This window comes from Patiria miniata, unplaced genomic scaffold, assembly GCF_015706575.1.
Source record: "Patiria miniata isolate m_02_andy unplaced genomic scaffold, ASM1570657v1 HiC_scaffold_2, whole genome shotgun sequence".
Taxonomy (NCBI): Eukaryota; Metazoa; Echinodermata; class Asteroidea; order Valvatida; family Asterinidae; genus Patiria; species Patiria miniata.
This window is the reverse complement of record NW_024037058.1, coordinates 1,048,089-1,068,899: the sequence shown is the minus strand read 5'-3', so window position 1 is coordinate 1,068,899 and position 20,811 is coordinate 1,048,089. Positions and strand designations below refer to the sequence as shown.

General features: G+C 38.2%; 1 protein-coding gene across 1 annotated transcript in view; it reads right to left on the bottom strand.

Moving 5' to 3' along the window:
• The window catches only part of LOC119726968 (iduronate 2-sulfatase-like), a 134,008-nt gene that overhangs the window by 71,599 nt on the left and 41,598 nt on the right, over nucleotides 1-20,811 (bottom strand). Inside the window, exon 3 of the mRNA XM_038198818.1 lies at nucleotides 6,855-7,035. Coding sequence (XP_038054746.1) covers nucleotides 6,855-7,035 — 181 coding nt within the window. The remainder of the gene's footprint in view (nucleotides 1-6,854; nucleotides 7,036-20,811) is intronic.

The window sequence follows — 20,811 nt, the reverse complement described above, 5'->3', positions numbered from 1 at the left end:
GATGGGTGTAAGGGTGCATTGGGAGATTTAGACACATTTTTAGACATATCAATATTTTGAAAGTTAAAAAAAACAAATAAAACTGACTTGACTAAAATAAAAAAAATCTGATTTAAATCAAATAAATCTGATTTTTTAAATATTTGTTTTTAAAAATCAAAAAAATTGCCAACCCTGGTTTTTGATGACTTCATGATGACGTCACACGTTTTACAAACTTTTGTACATGTATGTACATCTATCTATCTATCTATCTATACCCTAACAAACCATTTACAAAAACAGTTTCGAATTTACCACATTCCGCTGATAAATATGACTAAAAGGTCAAAAAATTCAATAATTCATACAAAATCACATAATGACGTCATCGTAAAGTCACTGCAATTTTTGTCTATAACACGTCCCGGAATACCTGCATACTGAGGTTGAACCCAATCGGACTTCTGGTTCTGTAGAAATAGGGCCTTAAAATATGCACTTTTAGGATGACGTCACGTGACACGTGATGACGTCATGATTATGTCATGATTCGGCCTGAAATCTTCAGATGGTGGTCTAAGTGTGTGCCAGGTTCCAAGTCAATCGGGTCGTATTTTATGTAATTTTCAGTAATTAGAAGAAAATACTAAAATTTAAAAAATTTAATTAAAACTAGAGCTTTGCATTTGTTGTTACAAACGCAGAGTGGTCGGGTAGACAACTATTTTATGAAACACTGTCCAGTTAAGTTATGCATTTTTCTTTTTATGTAAGAACATGTACAAAGGATAACGAAATTAAAACTGTCTGATAAAATTAATCATTTTGTTTAAAAATGTTTCTTTTAGGTAGTGATCAATGTCAGTATGTATTTATTTTTGTTTAAACGTAGAAAAAGTGAATATGGGTAGTGAATACTGATGTTATTCGGAGAGGATGCATGTTCATTGATTTGCACGTATTCAGGTGTCCGATCATAACTGGAGCCATTTTAAATGGTAAGCTGTTTTCAGCATGAACTCCCAATACCATTTGCCCGAAGAAAAAAAACCCCGAAATAATACTTACTATCCGAAGGTAAATTTATAAACAGAAACAAACATTTATATTCGCCAAATCGCCGCTCAGAGTTCGTACGAGGTTGCCTTTCCGGGCCACGCCACGAACAGCGTAAGTGCACACATTCTACTTTCCGAATCACAGTGTGCATGCAGTGTACAAGCTTAACCCCGGCTATGACACATTAACTGCGCATGCGAAGACGCGCGCAGTGATCTATTTTAGTTGTACACGCGTGACAACAGTACTTCTCCTCAGACTTTCTCAGGGTCTACGTACTAATAACTGGACATGGACATGCACATGTACATGTACGCCCACGAAAAGCAAACGAAAAGCCAGGCTACGTTCAGTGGGCGTGCGCGCCCTATGCCGTGGCCAAATGGCGACGCGCTATGCTTTCATTGAATTTTTGAGCGACGGACTACTATAAGGGTATTTTTGTCGGCGGCGGGTCACGTGTGTGAACAATTAGACAAGCCACGAACCTGGCACAATTGATGCCAATGTTTAAGCTGTCATTCAATGGACAATTCACGATTATATCCCTCAGGATTGATTTATTTTTGAAGAATAGAAGTCTGTTCGTTGTAACTTCCGGTCTGATGACGTCATCAACTTCAAACTTCACACATGTGTTGTTTGCATGAAGGTCATTATATATACCAGTTTTCAGGCGATTACAAAACACTTCGCCACAGACATCTATTCAAAATGCATTTTGGACATTCTTAAACCTGCCGCTAGAGGGCGGTCGAGAATTTCATGACGTCATCGGTACAAGTTTTGAAGAATATTGTCTGGCCAGAGACTAACACCGTTGAAAGCAAGTTCATATCTATTTCCAATTTTAAATAATAAGCCAATAATAAGCCACTTCCAGTTTCGACCGGAAGCAAGGGTCATGTGATTTTACGTACACGTTAAAAAATAAAGACCTTAATTTACTCTATCACTTGCCGCAAACAGCAAGATGTCGTCTACAGCAAGACGACAGATCTCATTATTGATTTTCTATAGATTTTAAAGATAAAAAATATCAAAGTTTAATTGCTCGTCACGTGACACCTGATGACGTCATCGTGCCATCATTGTTCTGGCACAATCTTAGCATTAAGGTCTTTGCTTGGTGTTACTTTGATGAAGATGCCCCATTGAAAAGTGGCCAAAAAGGTCCCTTGAAAAAAAAGGGCACAAAGTGGAAAAACTGTGTAAAAAAGTCAATGGGCTTAAATAAATATTCAAAATTTCATAATAAATCACATGATGACGTCATCATTGCGTCCATCTTCGCCAACGACCTTTGCTATATGTTCTTTGACTATGTTAAGTTTCAATGTCATAATGAGTGTGCTTTATGACTAAAATGCTGACGAGAAAAATTGTGCACAAAGTCTATGGGATTTGTTATAGAAGACCAAGCGTCTCGAGCACAAGACTACGCGCCACGTGTTTGGCCCCATTCCAACAAGCATGACGATGAAGAAATAATGGATCTGCACTGAATGCATGTACAAGTACAATGTCCTGTACATGCAGTGTATTCACGCACACCCAGCTCTACGCTTTCATTGAATTTTTGAGCGACGGACTACCGTTAGGGTATTTTTGTCGGCGGCGGGTCACGTGTGTGAACAATTTGACAAGCCACGCGCCTGGCACAATTGACGCCAATGTTTAATCTATCATTTAATGGACAATTTAAGATTATATCTCTCACGTTTGATTTTTTAGCGATTTTTGAAGAATAAAAAGTCTTTTCGTTGTAAGGCCAAAAAGAAAAATAAGTCGGTCTCTGGTCAGCGCGCGCGTCGATTTTAATCATGCGCGTCAATCTTCTTTTTTCTAAAATGTTCCGCGGTAGCTCCAACAGCGCCCTCTATTGCCGCACCTCCTCAATTTTTTTTACCAAAGAGCACCAAAGGAATGGGAAATTGCACCAAGGCAAATGATCGAGAGCACCAAGGCAAATTATGGCGGACACCAATGTACATGAGGACACCAAAAAAGCAAAATAGTACCCCACCTTGTCTGTACAATCCAAGCTTGAAGAAGAAAAAAAAAGGCAAAAAAAAAAAAAATGCCGCGTCGCCGCGTCAATTCCGGAACTTTGGTCTGACCAGAGACCGAATATTTATTTTTTTTTGCCTAACTTCCGGTCTGATGACGTCATCGGCTTCAAACTTCACACGTGTTGTTTGCATGAAGGTCATCATATATACCAATTTTCAAAAGATTACAGCAAACTTCACCACAGACATCTATTCAAAATGCATTTTGGACATTTTTCAACCTGCCGCTAGAGGGCGCTCTAATATTTCATGACGTCATTGGTTACAGTTTTGAAAAGTCGTTGAAAGCACGTTCATATCTTTTACCATTTTTAAATTATAGGGCACTTCCGGGTTCGACTGGTTTCGACCAGAAGTAAGGGTCGTATGATTTGACACCAACGAAGTAAATTGAAGACCCAGTATTATTCTATTGACTGCCGTTAAAAACAAGTTCCGGTCTCTCACGGTTGATTTTATATCGATTTGTAATGATTAATAAATAGAAACACTAAATTGCTTGTAATTTGATACCTGATGACGTCATCATGACGTCAGGACAATATGCACTACTCGGGATCAGGGTCGATATGTGTTCGAAGTTACAAGTTTATATCTTCAACGGTTTAGGAGTAAACCCGCGGAGAAGTATTGTCCGGAAAAAAAAAAGAAAGAAAGAAAGAAAGAAAGATTAATCGGAACAATTCTAGACAGTGGTCAGATTGTGCCCGACCACTCAATCAGACTAGAAGTTCGCGTTTGTTGAGTTACAACGCAGAGTGGTCGGGCAGGCAATTTTTTATTAAACACTGCCAAGATAAGTAATGAATATGTTTATGTAAGAACAAAGGATCACGAAATTAAATCCTTTCCAGTACAATCAATTATTTTGTTTAAAAAATGCATCTTTAACAGTATGATAAATTTCAGTAAACATTTTATGTACACATACAAGTTATTTCTGGCTTGATAACGTCATTAGTCAAAAACGGGAAGTGAATACTGATTTAGTTCGGAGTGGATAAATGTTCATTGTGAAGTTAAATAACGTCACAGTATTTGGAAGCCAATGGTGAACATTATAATGGTATCGTTATTTGGGCTACAAAGATATAAATGACATGGAACAAATGAAAGAATTAAATTTAAAATATGATCTTTTTCAAATTCTCATAGAATAACTTCCGGTCTGATGTCGTCATGAATTTGAAACCTTGCCAAGTTATCTGTGGTTAATCAAAGAATATCAAGGGGCGATTTGATAAAATTTGAACAGATGGTTTTCAAAATAAAGAAAACAAACACTACTTTATGTGCCGCTAGGGGGCGCCCTTTCTGATGATGACGTCATCACACTGTTTTTTGTGTCTACCATTCCTCACTTAACACTTTCATAATATATGTCTGTAGTAAAATGCTTCCGCTTTTGAGTTATATTCGGTTTTTAATGTACTTCCGGTAACACCGGAAGTAAAGGTCAAGCCGTTTTGTGTCCGGGAACACAAACTGTTTCTTACGGCATAGTCTACAACCTCACAAAAAAACGAACACGATTTTGAAAATCACCAATATCGGTTAAAGACGAATTGACAGGATCAGTAGCTTTCCATCTGCAAGATCTATAAAAATGTCGAAGTCGGCTGTTGTAGATGGTCTCCGACTCTGTGCCGCAAATGTGGCAGCTTCTGCCGAAAGGCTCGCTGATTGGAACAATCGTTGGACATGTTCAGCACGTCAGGTGAAGATCCTGTGGTGCTGGGTGAATCATGTTCGAATTGGGTTGGACCAGGATGTCTGGACGCTGTGGTAGGATTAGTGAGCTGTGAACCAACAGCTTGATCAATCTGAGGAACCATGGCTGCCAGGGCCAGAATGGGGCCACAAGGAGGATTCTGCAGTGTTCCCGTTCTATCTTTGTGAGTACCCGTGCAATCAGGGATATTGGAGGAAAGGCGTATTGGGGGAAAGGCATTTTCATCGTAAACATTCCCGTCCATGGAATCAACAGAGCATCGGTGTGCCATGCTTGTGGATCGGGGTATCTTGAGCAAAAAAAAAGTCGCTGGTCGTTTGCTCTTGTTGCAAACAGATCTATGTGTAGGCGATCGATATTCAAGAAGATCTGATCGACGACTTGAGGCTGTAGCGTCCATTCCGTTGGCCGAATCCTTCCTCTGGAGAGGGCGTCGGCTACAGTGTTGTCCGTGCCTGGACGAAAATACGTACTTACGGAGATCGAAAATCAGACAAATGAAGATACACAAATTGAAGACAAACTCCACTTTATTAAATTCAAAGAAATAAACTCAAGCGGACGTAGGATGGTGAAGAAAACCACCAATATGATGGGTTTTGGACCAATAGCTAGTTGTAGTGGAGTACCGGTACTTTTTTTCCCGAGTACCGAGTACTTAGGTTGCCGAGTACAAACTGGTACGAGTACTTGTACTTTTGAGTATGAGTACGAGTACCCGGTACTTGTATACAGACATCATATTTCGTGATTTTCGTCACGAACAAGTTACAACTTGGGCACAAAAGTGCCACAAATTCTTCACAGACCGACAATTTTTGACAAGTGAATGTGGAACGTACAACGTGGCAGATTCGTGGTAACGTATGTGTACTACGCATACAGGCCTGTGTTTATGTCGGTTTAGGCCCAGTCAGACCGACATACAGACCCACTCATGGCTAGCTGTTAATTGTGTTTGTCCAGACGTGGGCACAGGAAAGTCAGGAAACTTCGACTTCTCTGCAAGCCAATCAACCATTTCAAACTGAAAGTATTGATAAAATTAACGGCCGTGGTAAGTCAAGCTACCGTATACCATTTTTTTTTTTCGAGTACTGCTATTCGAGTGCAAGTACTTTGATGATTGAGTACAATTTCGACATGTCGAGTACGAGAACTTGCTGCCCGAGTACGAGTACCGTCATTACGAGTACGAGTACTTTGACATTCGAGTACGAGTACTCTAAACAAAAAGTACTAGAGTACTAGAACACTGCCAATAGCTTATTATGAATTAAATGAGCTTTCTTCAAACATGTAGAAACAGATTTTTAAAAAGCTTATTTATGAATTAAATGAGCTTTCTTCAAACATGTAGAAACAGATTTTAGGCTGACACAGATATTAATGAAATTGATGAATTTGGGGGGGGGGGGGTAGGATTTTATGGCAAATATTGTTACACTGACTTGTTTGAAGTTTTGTGTTCATTGATACTGGAAAAACCAAGAAAAACAATCAGGTGTTAGTAGTCTGGTTCCTTGACCCTACTTATAATCAAACAGAGCAATTTATAGATGTCGGAGAATTGTAAGGTCGGGGAACCAGTCTAGCTGGCTGGTACCCATTCATAGGTGTGTAATCAATTGCAAATAAAATGTTGACTGACTAAATATCGTAAATTGGGGGCAGAATTTGAAAAAAAAACCAGTTTTTTCCAATGCTGGTCAGCCGACCTGTGTTGGAAATTGATACAGAAATACCACTTTCGTGAAAATGTCAGCACACCAGACGGTCATTCTTTAATAGTCCAGTAAAGTATTTCATAATAATTTGGTAGTTTTGTATTTTTTGACACAATTTGCAAATTATGTATATTCCTTTTAAGCTTTTGTTCTCAAACAGGTATTAAGCTTTAATTTTTTGTAATGTTTTATTATTATTATTGGAGCCTCATATGGTTTTGAATGTTCAAGTTAACTTGTGAGCTACGCATATTTCTTTATTAAATATCTTCATATACCTACCATGATGGAAAACTTTGCCAGCTGACAAAGTGTAATATCCACTTTCTTTGAAGTGTTGTGGTAATGTGGTGTAATTTCCAGCTGCCTGCCGCCAGTAGCTTGACGTGAAGTCCCACAGTAAGGTAGAATCTGGGCGTCTCCCAGTAAGGAAAGAGATACGGCTTGGAGCACACACAGCTTGCTAAAAGTGGACAGTGATTTAAAACAAAACACAAGAAAAGTAGTGTTAAAAACAAATGCCCCGCAACTGTGACTGTTCCAGTAGTGGGCCAGACTTGGGGGGGCAAGGAAATATTTTTAGGGGCAGTCAAAATAAAGTCTAAAGCCTGTGTATGCAACTTGGAAGTGTAGTCGTTTCTATGAATGAGAAATGTATCAAACTGCAGAATGGTGTATAACAAATGTACAACAAATGTACAAAGATGTTGGCTGCACACTATCTAAAGCTATATAAATGCATGTGTGGCGTGTTTTGTCTACCAAAGTACCAATGTTTATAATGCTTTAACTGGCCCAAAATGTGTCCACATTTTATGAATCTTAACAGCAAAGAAAACAAACATAATTAATCTATTTGTTGGTAAGTGTTGCGAAAAAACTGTTGGGGGAGGGGGAGGTGGGACAGGGAAAAACTTGGAGGGTGGGCAAATTCCCTCCCATGGCCCACCCCATAAGCCGCCACTTGACTGTTCCCATAGCATGACACCACCATTTTAACATCAACTTACATGGGTCACATGGAATGTTCATTTACATCATTATTGTTTTCTTTAGGTTATTTACGAACTGAATTGATGCCTATGATCCCTGAATAAAATTGTCTGTTGCTTTTCTGTTGGGAAGACATTGTATGTGATTTAAATGAGTGAGTGAACATGAATAGATACTGTACAAGAAAAAACATGTAAAAGTAGACATGTGTTTGTGGACAAACTCTGAGCTGTTTCGATTGTTTTAGCAACAACTGCCATGAAGGAGTTTCATCCATGGGTGGCTTGTGCATAAAGCGCTCGCCTCTAACCAAGGTGACCACGGTTCGAATCCTGGCCACGGATCCTGGCCTGGCCGTGGATCACTGGTGAGTAGAGTTGTGCGTTGGTTCTCTCCTGTGCCACGAGGGTTTTTCTCCGGGCCCTCCGGTTTTCCTCCCTCCGGAAAAAATCGAACACTTTCGATCTCAGGCTTTGCTCCGTGGTCATATATGGGTTGATGTGGCTGGCAGCCATAGGCGCCTTTACGTGCCAGCGGCCCGACCACGTTGTAGCCGCGTCCTTCGCAATTCAGCATACCCCCAAATTATTATGTACACTATGTACATGAGTATTCTACAGATGGTGATGTAAGTGTCGATTCGGTGTAAACAAAAAAAACAAAGTGGGGTGTTGTACGAAAACGTGTGTCATCCTATGAAAAGCAGAGTGCACGTAGTGAAATTTTGTGCAACATACATGTAGCCTGGTTAGGAGACTACCAGAATTTACAAAATGTAGGAAATTAATGACGTCATTCATTGAAAATGATGGCTCTTGGTCTGTGCCTACTTTGAAGTCAATCTGACCGTATTTTATGTAATTACAAGAAAATATTAAAATGTTAAATATTAATACAAAAAATCAGTTAATGACATCATCATAGTTATAGTGCACACATTCAAACAACAGAATAAAGGCTTGCTGGTCCCATTTGCACAATGTACATCATTTGAAAACGACCGCGTAACACCAGGGAATTTCCAAAACAGTTTGCACATCGGCAAACTCCAGCACAGCCGTTCGTGTGTGAACACGTCTCTTGATCAGTTTACGTGATATTATAATGTGTTCGTAAACGTAAGCACAAAATGTTTACCGCTGTTTTGTGTCTAGTACAGGACGTAAATAATGAATATTCATGTTGTCCCAGCACATCACGGATCTGGTTGAACTGGCCAAAAAATACTCATTCACAATAAAATTCGGGCTTCGTCTGCAGAATGGCTTAACGTGCATATACACTGGTGGTAGGTGCATGTTGCGTTAGGCCATAAAGAAAAATACTGCAGGTGAGACTTGCGCAATCCCCCTGACATGCTTGCATTTTTTTTTTAAGTCAGTGTCCCTAACCAAAATGGAACATTTCTATTGTTTTAGCAATTTCTATTGTTTTAGCAATTTCTATTGTTTTAGCAATTTCTATTGTTTTAGCAATTTCTATTGTTTTAGCAATTTCTATTGTTTTAGCAATTTCTATTGTTTTAGCAATTTCTATTGTTTTAGCAATTTCTATTGTTTTAGCAATTTCTATTGTTTTAGCAATTTCTATTGTTTTAGCAATTTCTATTGTTTTAGCAATTTCTATTGTTTTAGCAATTTCTATTGTTTTAGCAATTTCTATTGTTTAAGCAATAGTGACATTGACCTTAGACCTGTCGGTCCCAAAAGCAACAGGCTTCTTAAGACTATCAAGAGCAACCCACAAACCAAATTCTGAAGTTCCTTCGCTCATAATTCCAAACAACCACCGAAATCACCACAGAAATCAACAACAATTCAAGCTTAACTGTGCAATTCAATTATTCAATAGAGAAATCAACTTAATCAATCACAATCATCCCACTTCTGACACCATTTGTGGCGGGAACCCCTCGGGCCAAGCTAAGTCTGTTAGGATAAGTCTGACTCTTAGTGGAAAGAAGACAATCTTCCCAAACCAAGGCTCTTCCCTAGACGAGAGATCACTCAGAGCGACCTTCAAGGCTAAGGGTGCAGGTCCGTTTTGGTGGAAATCTACTGCCCGATTGTGAATGAGTGTTAATTATTTATCTCTGTTAATTAATTGCACAATAAACCTGTAAACATAAACACCTGAAGCAGAATTGTTGGTAATCTCAAACAACAATAATCATAATTTATTCAACAATAATCAGGTACATTAATTAGGATGTGATTCGGTGGGTTGTTTTTATTAACAGGGTCTTTTTTTAATTACTGGAGATAGCCCGCTGCTCGCCTTTGCAACAACGCACACAGCATTAAGCACTAGACAACAATGGCAGCAATGAGCAACTATGCACAGCGCCAGTAATGAATCGCTAAGTTAGCAATAACACAGCGTCACAAGCACACAACAGCCGCTTAGCAATGTATACAGTCCTATAGCAGGGTACCCGCTACACCATGTGCGTAAGCCAGAATTCAGCTACACACACCACCGCAACCCCAGTACAGCTACACAGACTTTGTACAAATCGCCTAAGCAATTACACATAAGCAGAGTACAAGTAATTCACCTACTTCTCTGCTCGCTGTCGCAGCTACACCCTAGCCCGCTATCTCCAGACACCCGGCACTCAACACCTGAAACAGCTGAGCCCCAAAACTAGACACTCAACCAGCTAGTATCTCACCTAACAACAATCACCTAAACCACAACTGTAACAATCAGTCCAAAACTTGATCCCAAACCAGAGCGCCTCTGCGCCGCCCAGGCACGCACTTATATACCAGGTACGTGTAGACGCTAAGTCATATTTACGAGCCATGTGCATGTACTAACCCTATGGCACGCTAAACCTATGGGAATTATCAACCAATCACATATGTCCAGCAACTCACGGACATGGGCGTCGTGAGGGGGGGCCCCTGGAAAAGCAAAAAAAAAACAAAACAATAAGAGGAAGAAAAAAAAAAGAGAAAAAAAGAAAAGAAAAAGAGGCGCGAGGTCATAGTGGTGTAAATTTAATGAGTTGGGGGGGGGGGCAAAATGTCCCTGCCCCCCTCTAAAACTGAAAAATCGAGAATTTGTTGAGAAATACAAGAATTTTGTGGTAAAAATATGTTTTGCCCCCTCTAACAAAATCCTAGCGACGCCCATGTTCACGGAGCTCGTAAGCTCTGCCCAGTCAATAACACACAGTGATTAAGCGTTAGTGCTATGGTATGACGTCACAAATAAACACTTTCTGCCACATTACTTTGAACTGCGATCATTTAATGACATGTTTACCGTATTTCAGTAAAGGGCTGAGATTTAAGTGGAAAACATTTGACTGTTTTTCATGAACATCATATTACGTGATATGTTTTGTACTTGATGTTTAAAAGGGAAAACAAACAAACAAAATGGGGGCGAATGTAGTTATTAGATAATAAACCATTCAAGCATGTCGTGCTGGTCTGGCACTTCCACAGGTGTGCCAGCCACGAGGCAGTCTTGTGAGTAACTTTAACCAGTCTACACGTGTCTCTTTATCAAGTCCTTGTACTGCGGTGCTGAGCTACCCACCCAAGACTCAACCTATCCAATACTAGGCGCCAATACTACAATACTCAAAACGAGCAATCATCTACGTGGCAGAAAATGAATTCCAATGACCACAAACAGAAGTGACCACTCTGAAGGGATCACAAGGTTTCCACCAGTTCCAGGTTGTTGCCAAGTATCAGCTTAAAATCAGACGTCTACTATGCTTTTGTCTAAGTGTCTAGATTGCAATGTGGAAATGTGGAAAAATACAGATTACACTGGGGATTTCAAGGTGAAGCATCTGATTCTGCAGGGGATGAAAAAGGAGAGCCAAAATTCAACTGGTGAGTGAGCCGGCATGATATAACTTTCAAAACTGATTCGATCATAATAATGCTCAGTAAATAAATTTTGCTACATTAACTTCTACCACATTTTTTGAAATGGTCAAAATTTTCTTCCACCTCCCCTGGCATACTTTTAACAAACCAATGGGTCACTTGACCAATACTGACCCAAGTAACAGCATGGCTCAGAGAATGCATGTTTCCATAGGAGGCTTTTAATTGACTTTTTTTGTGCAATTAGTTTTATCTGATGAACATGATAATCCAAAGAAAATTGAGCCCAGCGACTTCATCGCAGTGAAACATACTTCACAAGCTGCCAGCAACATGCGACTGGTTTTTGGCTAAGGTAAAACGTCACATATTATTAATGCTAGCGTCATTAAGTTATAGATTAGTTACATTTTACATGTTTTATTCATTGAACTCATGCCTGTTTTTATTGCAAGTGGTGACTGCTACAGATGAGTCAATCCGTATGTCATACCTTACCAAGTCAGGGTCGTACTGCGTATGCTCAGACAAAGACGAGGAGTCTTTTCAGAGCATATCCGACTATCTCTGTCATGTGAAGTCAGAGTGGGCTGTAACTGATAGTCGCGTCAAGAAAATCCAAGATTTCTCCAACGCTGGTCGGCCGACCAGCGTTGGAAAAATACAAAATTTTCTTGAAAATGTCAGGACACCAGGAGACACGATTTTACAGGACACTTTAGACTGTCATTCCCTAACAATCCAGTAAGGTTTATCGTGATAATTTGATCATTTCGTTTTTTGATGTTTGCAAATATTGTATTTTCCCTTTAAAGGCACTTTTAAAAAAAATAATACTTTCCCCACTTTTCCAAATTTAGTTATTTTACATTTTGTTTGCAATCGGTTACACATCCATGAACAGAGATGCAAGCATTTTCTGAGCTGACAATTCGCCTGTTGTTTCGTCTTTGTGGGGTCAAAGTACCGTTCAAGACTACAAGAACCTTTCCCCAAGCATCCATTAAAACAAAACGTTAACCAGTTCGTGCCGGATGACTTGTATACACGCAAACGTTTTGCGTTATTCGCATACGGATGACGGACAAACCGGAAATATCTGTCGGCGACCCGCTCACAAAAAGCAAGGCCGGAAATATGAGTGTGCTGCCCGAGGGTCATGGCTTCAACCTGCCTGGCTTGAAGTCGAGTGGAAAGTATTCCCGTGCCTCGTTCTGTTCTTGTCAAAATAATCCCAGCGTGTACTGGTTAAAATAAGCCAGTGTAACAATAGACCTATTTAGTATAAAATCCTAATAGTCCGGTCAATTTAGAACAAAACAGGGCCTGACCTAGAACAAATCGCAATAGAGTTTATTCTAATGCTATCACACTCAGATAATATCACTATTTAACATACTAAAAATCTAATGTCATCAAAGGAGTTGAAAAGTGTTTTTATTCACTTTTTCGCTACTACTTTTTCATCGTACGTAAACAGCCGTGGAGAACGTCATGTTTTCTTTTGCGTCCGTTACTCGTCAGAAAATCTGTTCACATCACGTATGAGAATTCGCGAGACACGACTGATCACAGCAGACGATTTTTCCATGTCCATCAATTATTAAAATATATGGTACATGTAATACACTGCCGCACAATACTATAGGATATTTTCTTGAAAAAAATCAAGAAGTTTGAGATGTTTTTGCTGCCCGAAATATTTATGGGTTAAAACAAATCACCTTTTGTCCAATAAACCATTGTTATACGGAAAATCTTTGCATAAACAGGTCTACTTGAAAAAAAGGGCGGGAAATGATATGACAAAGAGATCCATTTGAATGTAAATTTCAGGTGTCTACACCAATAGGCCGGGAGTCCAATTTTAAATATGAGGGAAAATATCCGAAATCCGAGAATCATGTGTTCCTTTTGTGATGAATTTAGGTCATTGTATAACTGATAAATAACATAAATTGTCAAAAAAATGAACGTTTACTCAAAAAACCTTAATAAAGACAAATTAATGGGATTAGGCCTACAATCTTGCAGTGAAATTTTAGCTGAATTCTGGGCTTTACAAAAAAAGAAATACAGGCATATATATGTGACAAGTGTATAAGGGTGTTTACATAAATGTGGAGGCCAGTGTGTGACATTAGGGTCAAATTTTCAAAATAACCAAATTAAATTCAGCTTCACATGGTTTTGCAGTCTAGGGTCTATATTTTGTCAAAAACAAAACCATTTTTCTGTAACATGACCCTTTTTAGAGTAGCAACATGATAAACTAGCATATGGGACACAAATTTCACCTGTAACAGTGACACCAAATTGTTAATTAGCTGTTCCCGATTTCAATTGGGAACAGCTCTTGTTTTCGTTAAAGTTTTTTTTTTTCCTTTTTTTAGCTGTTCCCAATTTCAATTGGGAACAGCTATTGTTTTCGTTAAAGTTTTTTTTTTTTTTTTAGCTGTTCCCAATTTCAATTGGGAACAGCTCTTGTTTTCGTTAAAGTTTTTTTTTTTTCATTTTTTTTTTCTTCTTTTTCTTTTTCCACTTTTCCCCATAGGTTTTGTACACGTTTTTATTCTACAAGCCACTTTGGCAATTATTTTAAATCCGAACAACTTTAAACTCAGCATAGTTATTAACCATCATCTGAGGATGTATGCCGAAACTTTTCGTCATGCTGACGTCATCACGTGATTTATTATAGAATTTTGAATATTTAATTTTTCCCATAGACTTTGTACACAGAATTTTTTTAAAATGTCGATTTTCAGAGAGCATTTTCAACTCTTTGCCAGTAATTCATTTACACCAACCTTTGTCCAAGCAAAGACCCTAATTCAAACAACATTGTGTAATGATGACGTCATGATGACGTCATCCGGTGTTTATTTATAGGCAATTAAATTGTTACACTTTTAATATTTAAAAATGTATAAGAAATCAACCGTACGCGTCCGCAGCATTCTGTTGCCGGCAAGTGGTAGAGTAGGTTGAGGTCTTTATTTCATTCAGTGTGCGTGAAATCACGTGACCCTTGCTTCCGGTCGAAAAAGGCCAAAACCGGAAGTGGCTTATTATTTGAAAGTGGTAATAGATATGAACTTGCTTTCAACGGTGTTAGTCTTTTGGCTGATAGTATTCTTCAAATCATTTACCGATGAAGTCATGCAATCTTCGAGCGCCCTCTAGCGACAGGTTGAAAATTTTCAAAAATGTATTTTGAATAGATGTCTGCGGCGAAGTTTGTCGGAATCGCCTTAATATTGGTGTACATGATGACCTTGACCCACTTAAGATGTGTGCGAAGTTTAAGGTGTATGACGTCATCAGACCGGAAGTTATAATGAAAAGACCCTTTTTCTTTAGAAAATTCCTGAAAAATTAATCCGTACAGATATAATCTTGAATTGCCCATTAAATGATAGCATAAACATTTGCCTCAACAGTGCCAAGTTCCCAGTTTGTTTAATTGTTCACACAGTTGACGTGACGTCGGCAAAAAATGCCCTTGCCCAAGTTGCGGTAGAGAGCTTTAAACCATGCACAGGACCTCACAATGTGTATAGCATGTATACGTGGCTTTGAAACGTCGTTCAATGTACATTACGTCCCTTCATTCTCGCCAAAAGAGGGCAGTACATTTTTGTACGGGCTGTGCCAGGCAGCGTAACGAGCGGCACAGTGCCTCATCTAATTAACACTTTTACGGGGTCAAAAGGATAGCGCGTTACAAAAAAAATATAACGGCACACCGTATAAAGTGAATGGCCCCCCATTCGCCAATCAGAAACTTTAACGGTTGTACGGGTGCACAGACTAAGCTATGCAAGGCAACGTAACGAGCGGCACAGGCCTGATCTGAACACTTTTACGGGATCAAAATAAGAACAGCTGCGCTCACCAAAAAAATATAACGGCACACCGTATAAAGTGAATGGCGCCCCCATTCGCCAATCAGTAGACTTGTGTCAGTGATTTTTGTTCTGCTTTAGGGGAAGTTGGACACTTATGCAATTGCAATAAAAATATAACACGTTTTTATTCTACAAGCCACTTTGGGAACTATTTTAAATCCGATCAACTTTAAACTCAGCATAGTCATTAACAATCATCTGAAGATGTATGCCGAAACTTTTTGTCATCGTGACGTCATCAGGGGTCACGTGACATCTATTTATAGATTCAGTTTTTACAGCCTTATAACTATAGAACTATTTGATCAATTGATCTCAAATTTGGTAGGTTATACAGACAGGGAAGTGTTATAGATGACAATTGATATGTCAAGGTCACGAGACCTTCACTTCTGGTTTTACCGGAAGTGGTAATTTTAGGCCCCGATATCATATTTCATGAATTATTAATCTGATCAGGTTGAAACTTCACATTAATACAAAGCTATGACAGATAATTATATTGCATTATTATTACTGTGCACATAAATATTGTCATGTTATGACGTCATGAATATTTAATGAGAAAATATTTACAGTCTTATAACTATGGAACTATTTGACCGATTGATCTCAAATTTAGTAGGTATACAGACAGGGATGTGTTATAGATGAACATTGATATTTCAAGGTCATGTGACCTTCACTTTTAGTTTTACCGGAAGTGGTAATTTTAGGCCCCTATATCATATTTCATGAATTATTAATCTGATTAGGTTGAAACTTCACATTAATACTAAGCTATATTGACAGATAATTTTCTTGCATTATTATTAATGTGCACATAATTATTGTCATGTCATGACGTCATGAATATTTAATGAGACAATCTTTACAGTCCTATAACTATAGAACTATTTGACCGATTGATCTCAAACCTGGCAGGTATACGGACAGGGAAGTGTTTTAGATAAAAATTGACATGTCAAGGTCATGTGACCTTCACTCCCGGTTTTACCGGAAGTGGTAATTGTAGACCCTTATATCATATTTCATGAATTATTAATCTGATCAGGTTGAAACTTCACATTAATACAAAGCAATATTGACAGATAATTATATTGAATTATTATTACTGTGCACATAATTATTGTTATGCTATGACTTCATGAATATTTAAAAGGTTGTACCGGAAGTGCAATCTTTAAAAGTAATAATTTCAATTTATTAATTTCATTTTTTGTTAATCATTAAATCATTTTGTTTACGGTCCAATAGAGAATCAAAACTGGGAACAGCTCTGTGGTTGTTCACAACCACAACCTCTAGTTAGCTGTTCCCAATTTCAATTGGGAACAGCTATTGTTTTCGTTAAAGTTTTTTTGTTTTCCTTTTTTTTTAGCTGTTCCCAATTTCAATTGGGAACAGCTATTGTTTTCGTTAAAGTTTTTTTTTTCCTTTTTTTTTTCTTTCTTTTTTTTTCTTTTTCCACTTTTCCCCATAGGTTTTGTACACGTTTTTATTCTACAAGCCACTTTGGCAATTATTTTAAATCCGATCAACTTTAAACTCAGCATAGTTCTTAACCATCATCTGAGGATGTATGCCGAAACTTTTCGTCATGCTGACGTCATCACGTGATTTATTATAGGATTTTGAATATTTAATTTTTCCCATAGACTTTGTACACGGAAATTTACAAAAAAATGTCGATTTTCAGAGAGCATTTTCAACTCTTTGCCAGTAATTCATTTACACCAATCTTTGTCCAAGCAAAGACCCTAATTCAAACAACATTGTGTGATGATGACGTCATGATGACGTCATCCGGTGTTTATTTATAGGCAATTAAATTGTGACACTTTGAATATTTAAAAATGTATAAGAAATCAACCGTACGCGTCCGCAGCATTCTGTTGCCGGCAATTGGTAGAGTAGTTTGAGGTCTTATTTCATTCAGTGTGCGTGAAATCACGTGACCCTTGCTTCCGGTCGAAAAAGGCCAAAACCGGAAGTGGCTTATTATTTAAAAGTGGTAATAGATATGAACTTGCTTTCAACGGTGTTAGTCTCTTGGCTGATAGTATTCTTCAAATCATTTACCGATGACGTCATGTATCTTCGAGCGCCCTCTAGCGACAGGTTGAAAATTTTCAAAAATGTATTTTGAATAGATGTCTGTGGCGAAGTTTGTCGGAATCGCCTAAATATTGGTGTATATGATGACCTTGACCCACTTAAGACGTGTGCGAAGTTTAAGGTGTATGACGTCATCAGACCGGAAGTTATAATGAAAAGACCTTTTTTCCTTTGAAAATTCCTGAAAAATCAACCATGGCAGTTTTTATATTAGTTTTTACTTTAATTGTCTATTCGAGGGTAGGTCTAAAACATTTCAAAGCTTCGAGGCAATAAGCAAACTGGGACATGCCCTGCGCACGCTTAAAACTTCAGGTTGACAATACCTCTGCTTAAAAACATGCACAGGACGTCCACAATGCACATGTACATGCACGTACATTGTACGTTGTACATATCGTATGTCAGTCAGCCCGCGCGCAGCGCACGTGTTGCTGAGGTCAAATCCTATCCACAGTGACCGTTTTAGCCGATTTCCGGCTAATTTGACATATTTTATGTTCATGCATAGTGATAGTGAGGGACGTTGATAAAAACAAATCATAATGCGGAAAGCCCTATCTTCTGTTGCAAACAGACATAGATCTCTACTTATATGTCAATGGGTCCAACAAATAATCAATATTGGGAACAGCTCTGTGGTTGTTCACAACCACAATTTCTAGTTTTTTCTTTTTTTTCTTTTTTTTTCTTTTTCCACTTTTCCCCATAGGTTTTGTACACGTTTTTATTCTACAAGCCACTTTGGCAATTATTTTAAATCCGATCAACTTTAAACTCAGCATAGTTCTTAACCATCATCTGAGGATGTATGCCGAAACTTTTCGTCATGCTGACGTCATCACGTGATTTACTATAGAATTTTGAATATTTAATTTTTCCCATAGACTTTGTACACGGAAATTTAAAAAAAAATGTTGATTTTCAGAGGGCATTTTCAACTCTTTGCCAGTAATTCATTTACACCAATCTTTGTCCAAGCAAAGCCCCTTATTCAAACAACATTGTGTAATGATTACGTCATGATGACGTCATCCCGTGTTTATTTATAGGCAATTAAATTGTTACACTTTTAATATTTAAAAATGCATAAGAAATCAACCGTACGCGTCCGCAGCATTCTGTTGCCAGCAAGTGGTAGAGTAGGTTGAGGTCTTTATTTCATTCAGTGTGTGTGAAATCACGTGACCCTTGCTTCTGGTCGAAAAAGGCCAAAACCGGAAGTGGCTTATAATTTGAAAGTGGTAATAGATATGAACTTGCTTTTAATGGTGTTAGTCTCTTGGCTGATAGTATTATTCAAATCATCTACCGATGACGTCATGTTATCTTCGAGCGCCCTCTAGCGACAGGTTGAAAATTTTCAAAAATGTATTTTGAATAGATGTCTGTGGCGAAGTTTGTCGGAATCGCCTAAATATTGGTGTATATGATGACCTTGACCCACTTAAGACGTGTGCGAAGTTTAAGGTGTATGACGTCATCAGACCGGAAGTTATAATGAAAATACCTTTTTTCCTTAGAAAATTCCTGAAAAATCAACCATGGCAGTTTTGATATTAGTTTTTACTTTAATTGTCTATTTAAGGGTAGGTCTAAAACATTTCAAAGCTTCGAGGCAATAAGCAAACTTGGACATGCCCTGCGCACGCTTAAAACTTCAGGTTGACAATACCTCTGCTTTAAAACATGCACAGGACGTCCACAATGTGCATGTATATGTACATGCACGTACATTGTACGTTGTACATATCGTATGTCAGTCAGCCCGCGTGCAGTGCACGTGTTGCCGAGGTCAAATCCTGTCCACAGTGACCGTTTTAGCCGATTTCCGGCTAACTTTGACAGATTTTATGTTCATGCATAGTGATAGTCAGGGACGTATTATTGATAAAAACAAATCATAATGCGGAAAGCCCTATCTTCTGTTGCAAACAGACATAGATCTCTACTTATGTCTATGGGTCCAACAGATAATCAATATTGGGAACAGCTCTGTGGTTGTTCACAACCACAATTTCTAGTTTTTTTTTTTTTTCTTTTTCCACTTTTCCCCATAGGTTTTGTACACGTTTTTATTCTACAAGCCACTTTGGCAATTTTTTTAAATCCGATCAACTTTAAACTCAGCTTAGTTATTAACCATCATCTGAGGATGTATGCCGAAACTTTTCGTCATGCTGACGTCATCACGTGATTTATTATAGAATTTTGAATATTTAATTTTTCCCATAGACTTTGTACACAGAAATTTTAAAAAAAATGTCGATTTTCAGAGGGCATTTTGGACTCTTTGCCAGTAATTCATTTACACCAATCTTTGTCCAAGCAAAGACCCTAATTTTAACAACATTGTGTAATGATGACGTCATGATGACGTCATCCGGTGTTTATTTATAGGCAATTAAATTGTCACACTTTTAATATTTAAAAATGTATAAGAAATCAACCGTACGCGTCCGCAGCATTCTGTTGCCGGCAAATGGTAGAGTAGGTTCAGGTCTTTATTTCATTCAGTGTGCCTGAAATCACGTGACCCTTGCTTCCGGTCGAAAAAGGCCAAAACCGGAAGTGGCTTATTATTTGAAAGTGGTAATAGATATGAACTTGCTTTCAACGGTGTTAGTCTCTTGGCTGATAGTATTTTTCAAATCATCTACCGATGACGTCATGCAATCTTCGAGCGCCCTCTAGCGACAGTTTGAACATTTTCAAAAATGTATTTTGAATAGATGTCTGTGGCGAAGTTTGTCGGAATCGCCTAAATATTGGTGTATATGATGACCTTGACCCACTTAAGACGTGTGCGAAGTTTAAGGTGTATGACGTCATCAGACCGGAAGTCATGAATATTTAATGAGACACTCTTTACAGTCTTATAACTATGGAACTATTTGACCGATTGATCTCAAATTTAGTAGGTATACAGACAGGGATGTGTTATAGATGAAAATTGATATGTCAAGGTCATGTGACCTTCACTTCTTGTTTTACCGGAAGTGGTAATTTTAGACCCCTAAATCATATTTCATGAATTATTAATCTGATTAGGTTGAAACTTCACATTAATACAAAGCTATATTGACAGATAATTTTCTTGCATTATTATTAATGTGCACATAATTATTGTCATGTCATGACGTCATGAATATTTAATGAGACAATCTTTACAGTCCTATAACTATAGAACTATTTGACCGATTGATCTCAAACCTGGCAGGTATACAGACAGGGAAGTGTTATAGATAAAAATTGACATGTCAAGGTCATGTGACCTTCACCTCCGGTTTTACCGGAAGTGGTAATTTTAGACCCTTATATCATATTTCATGAATTATTAATCTGATCAGGTTGAAATTTCAC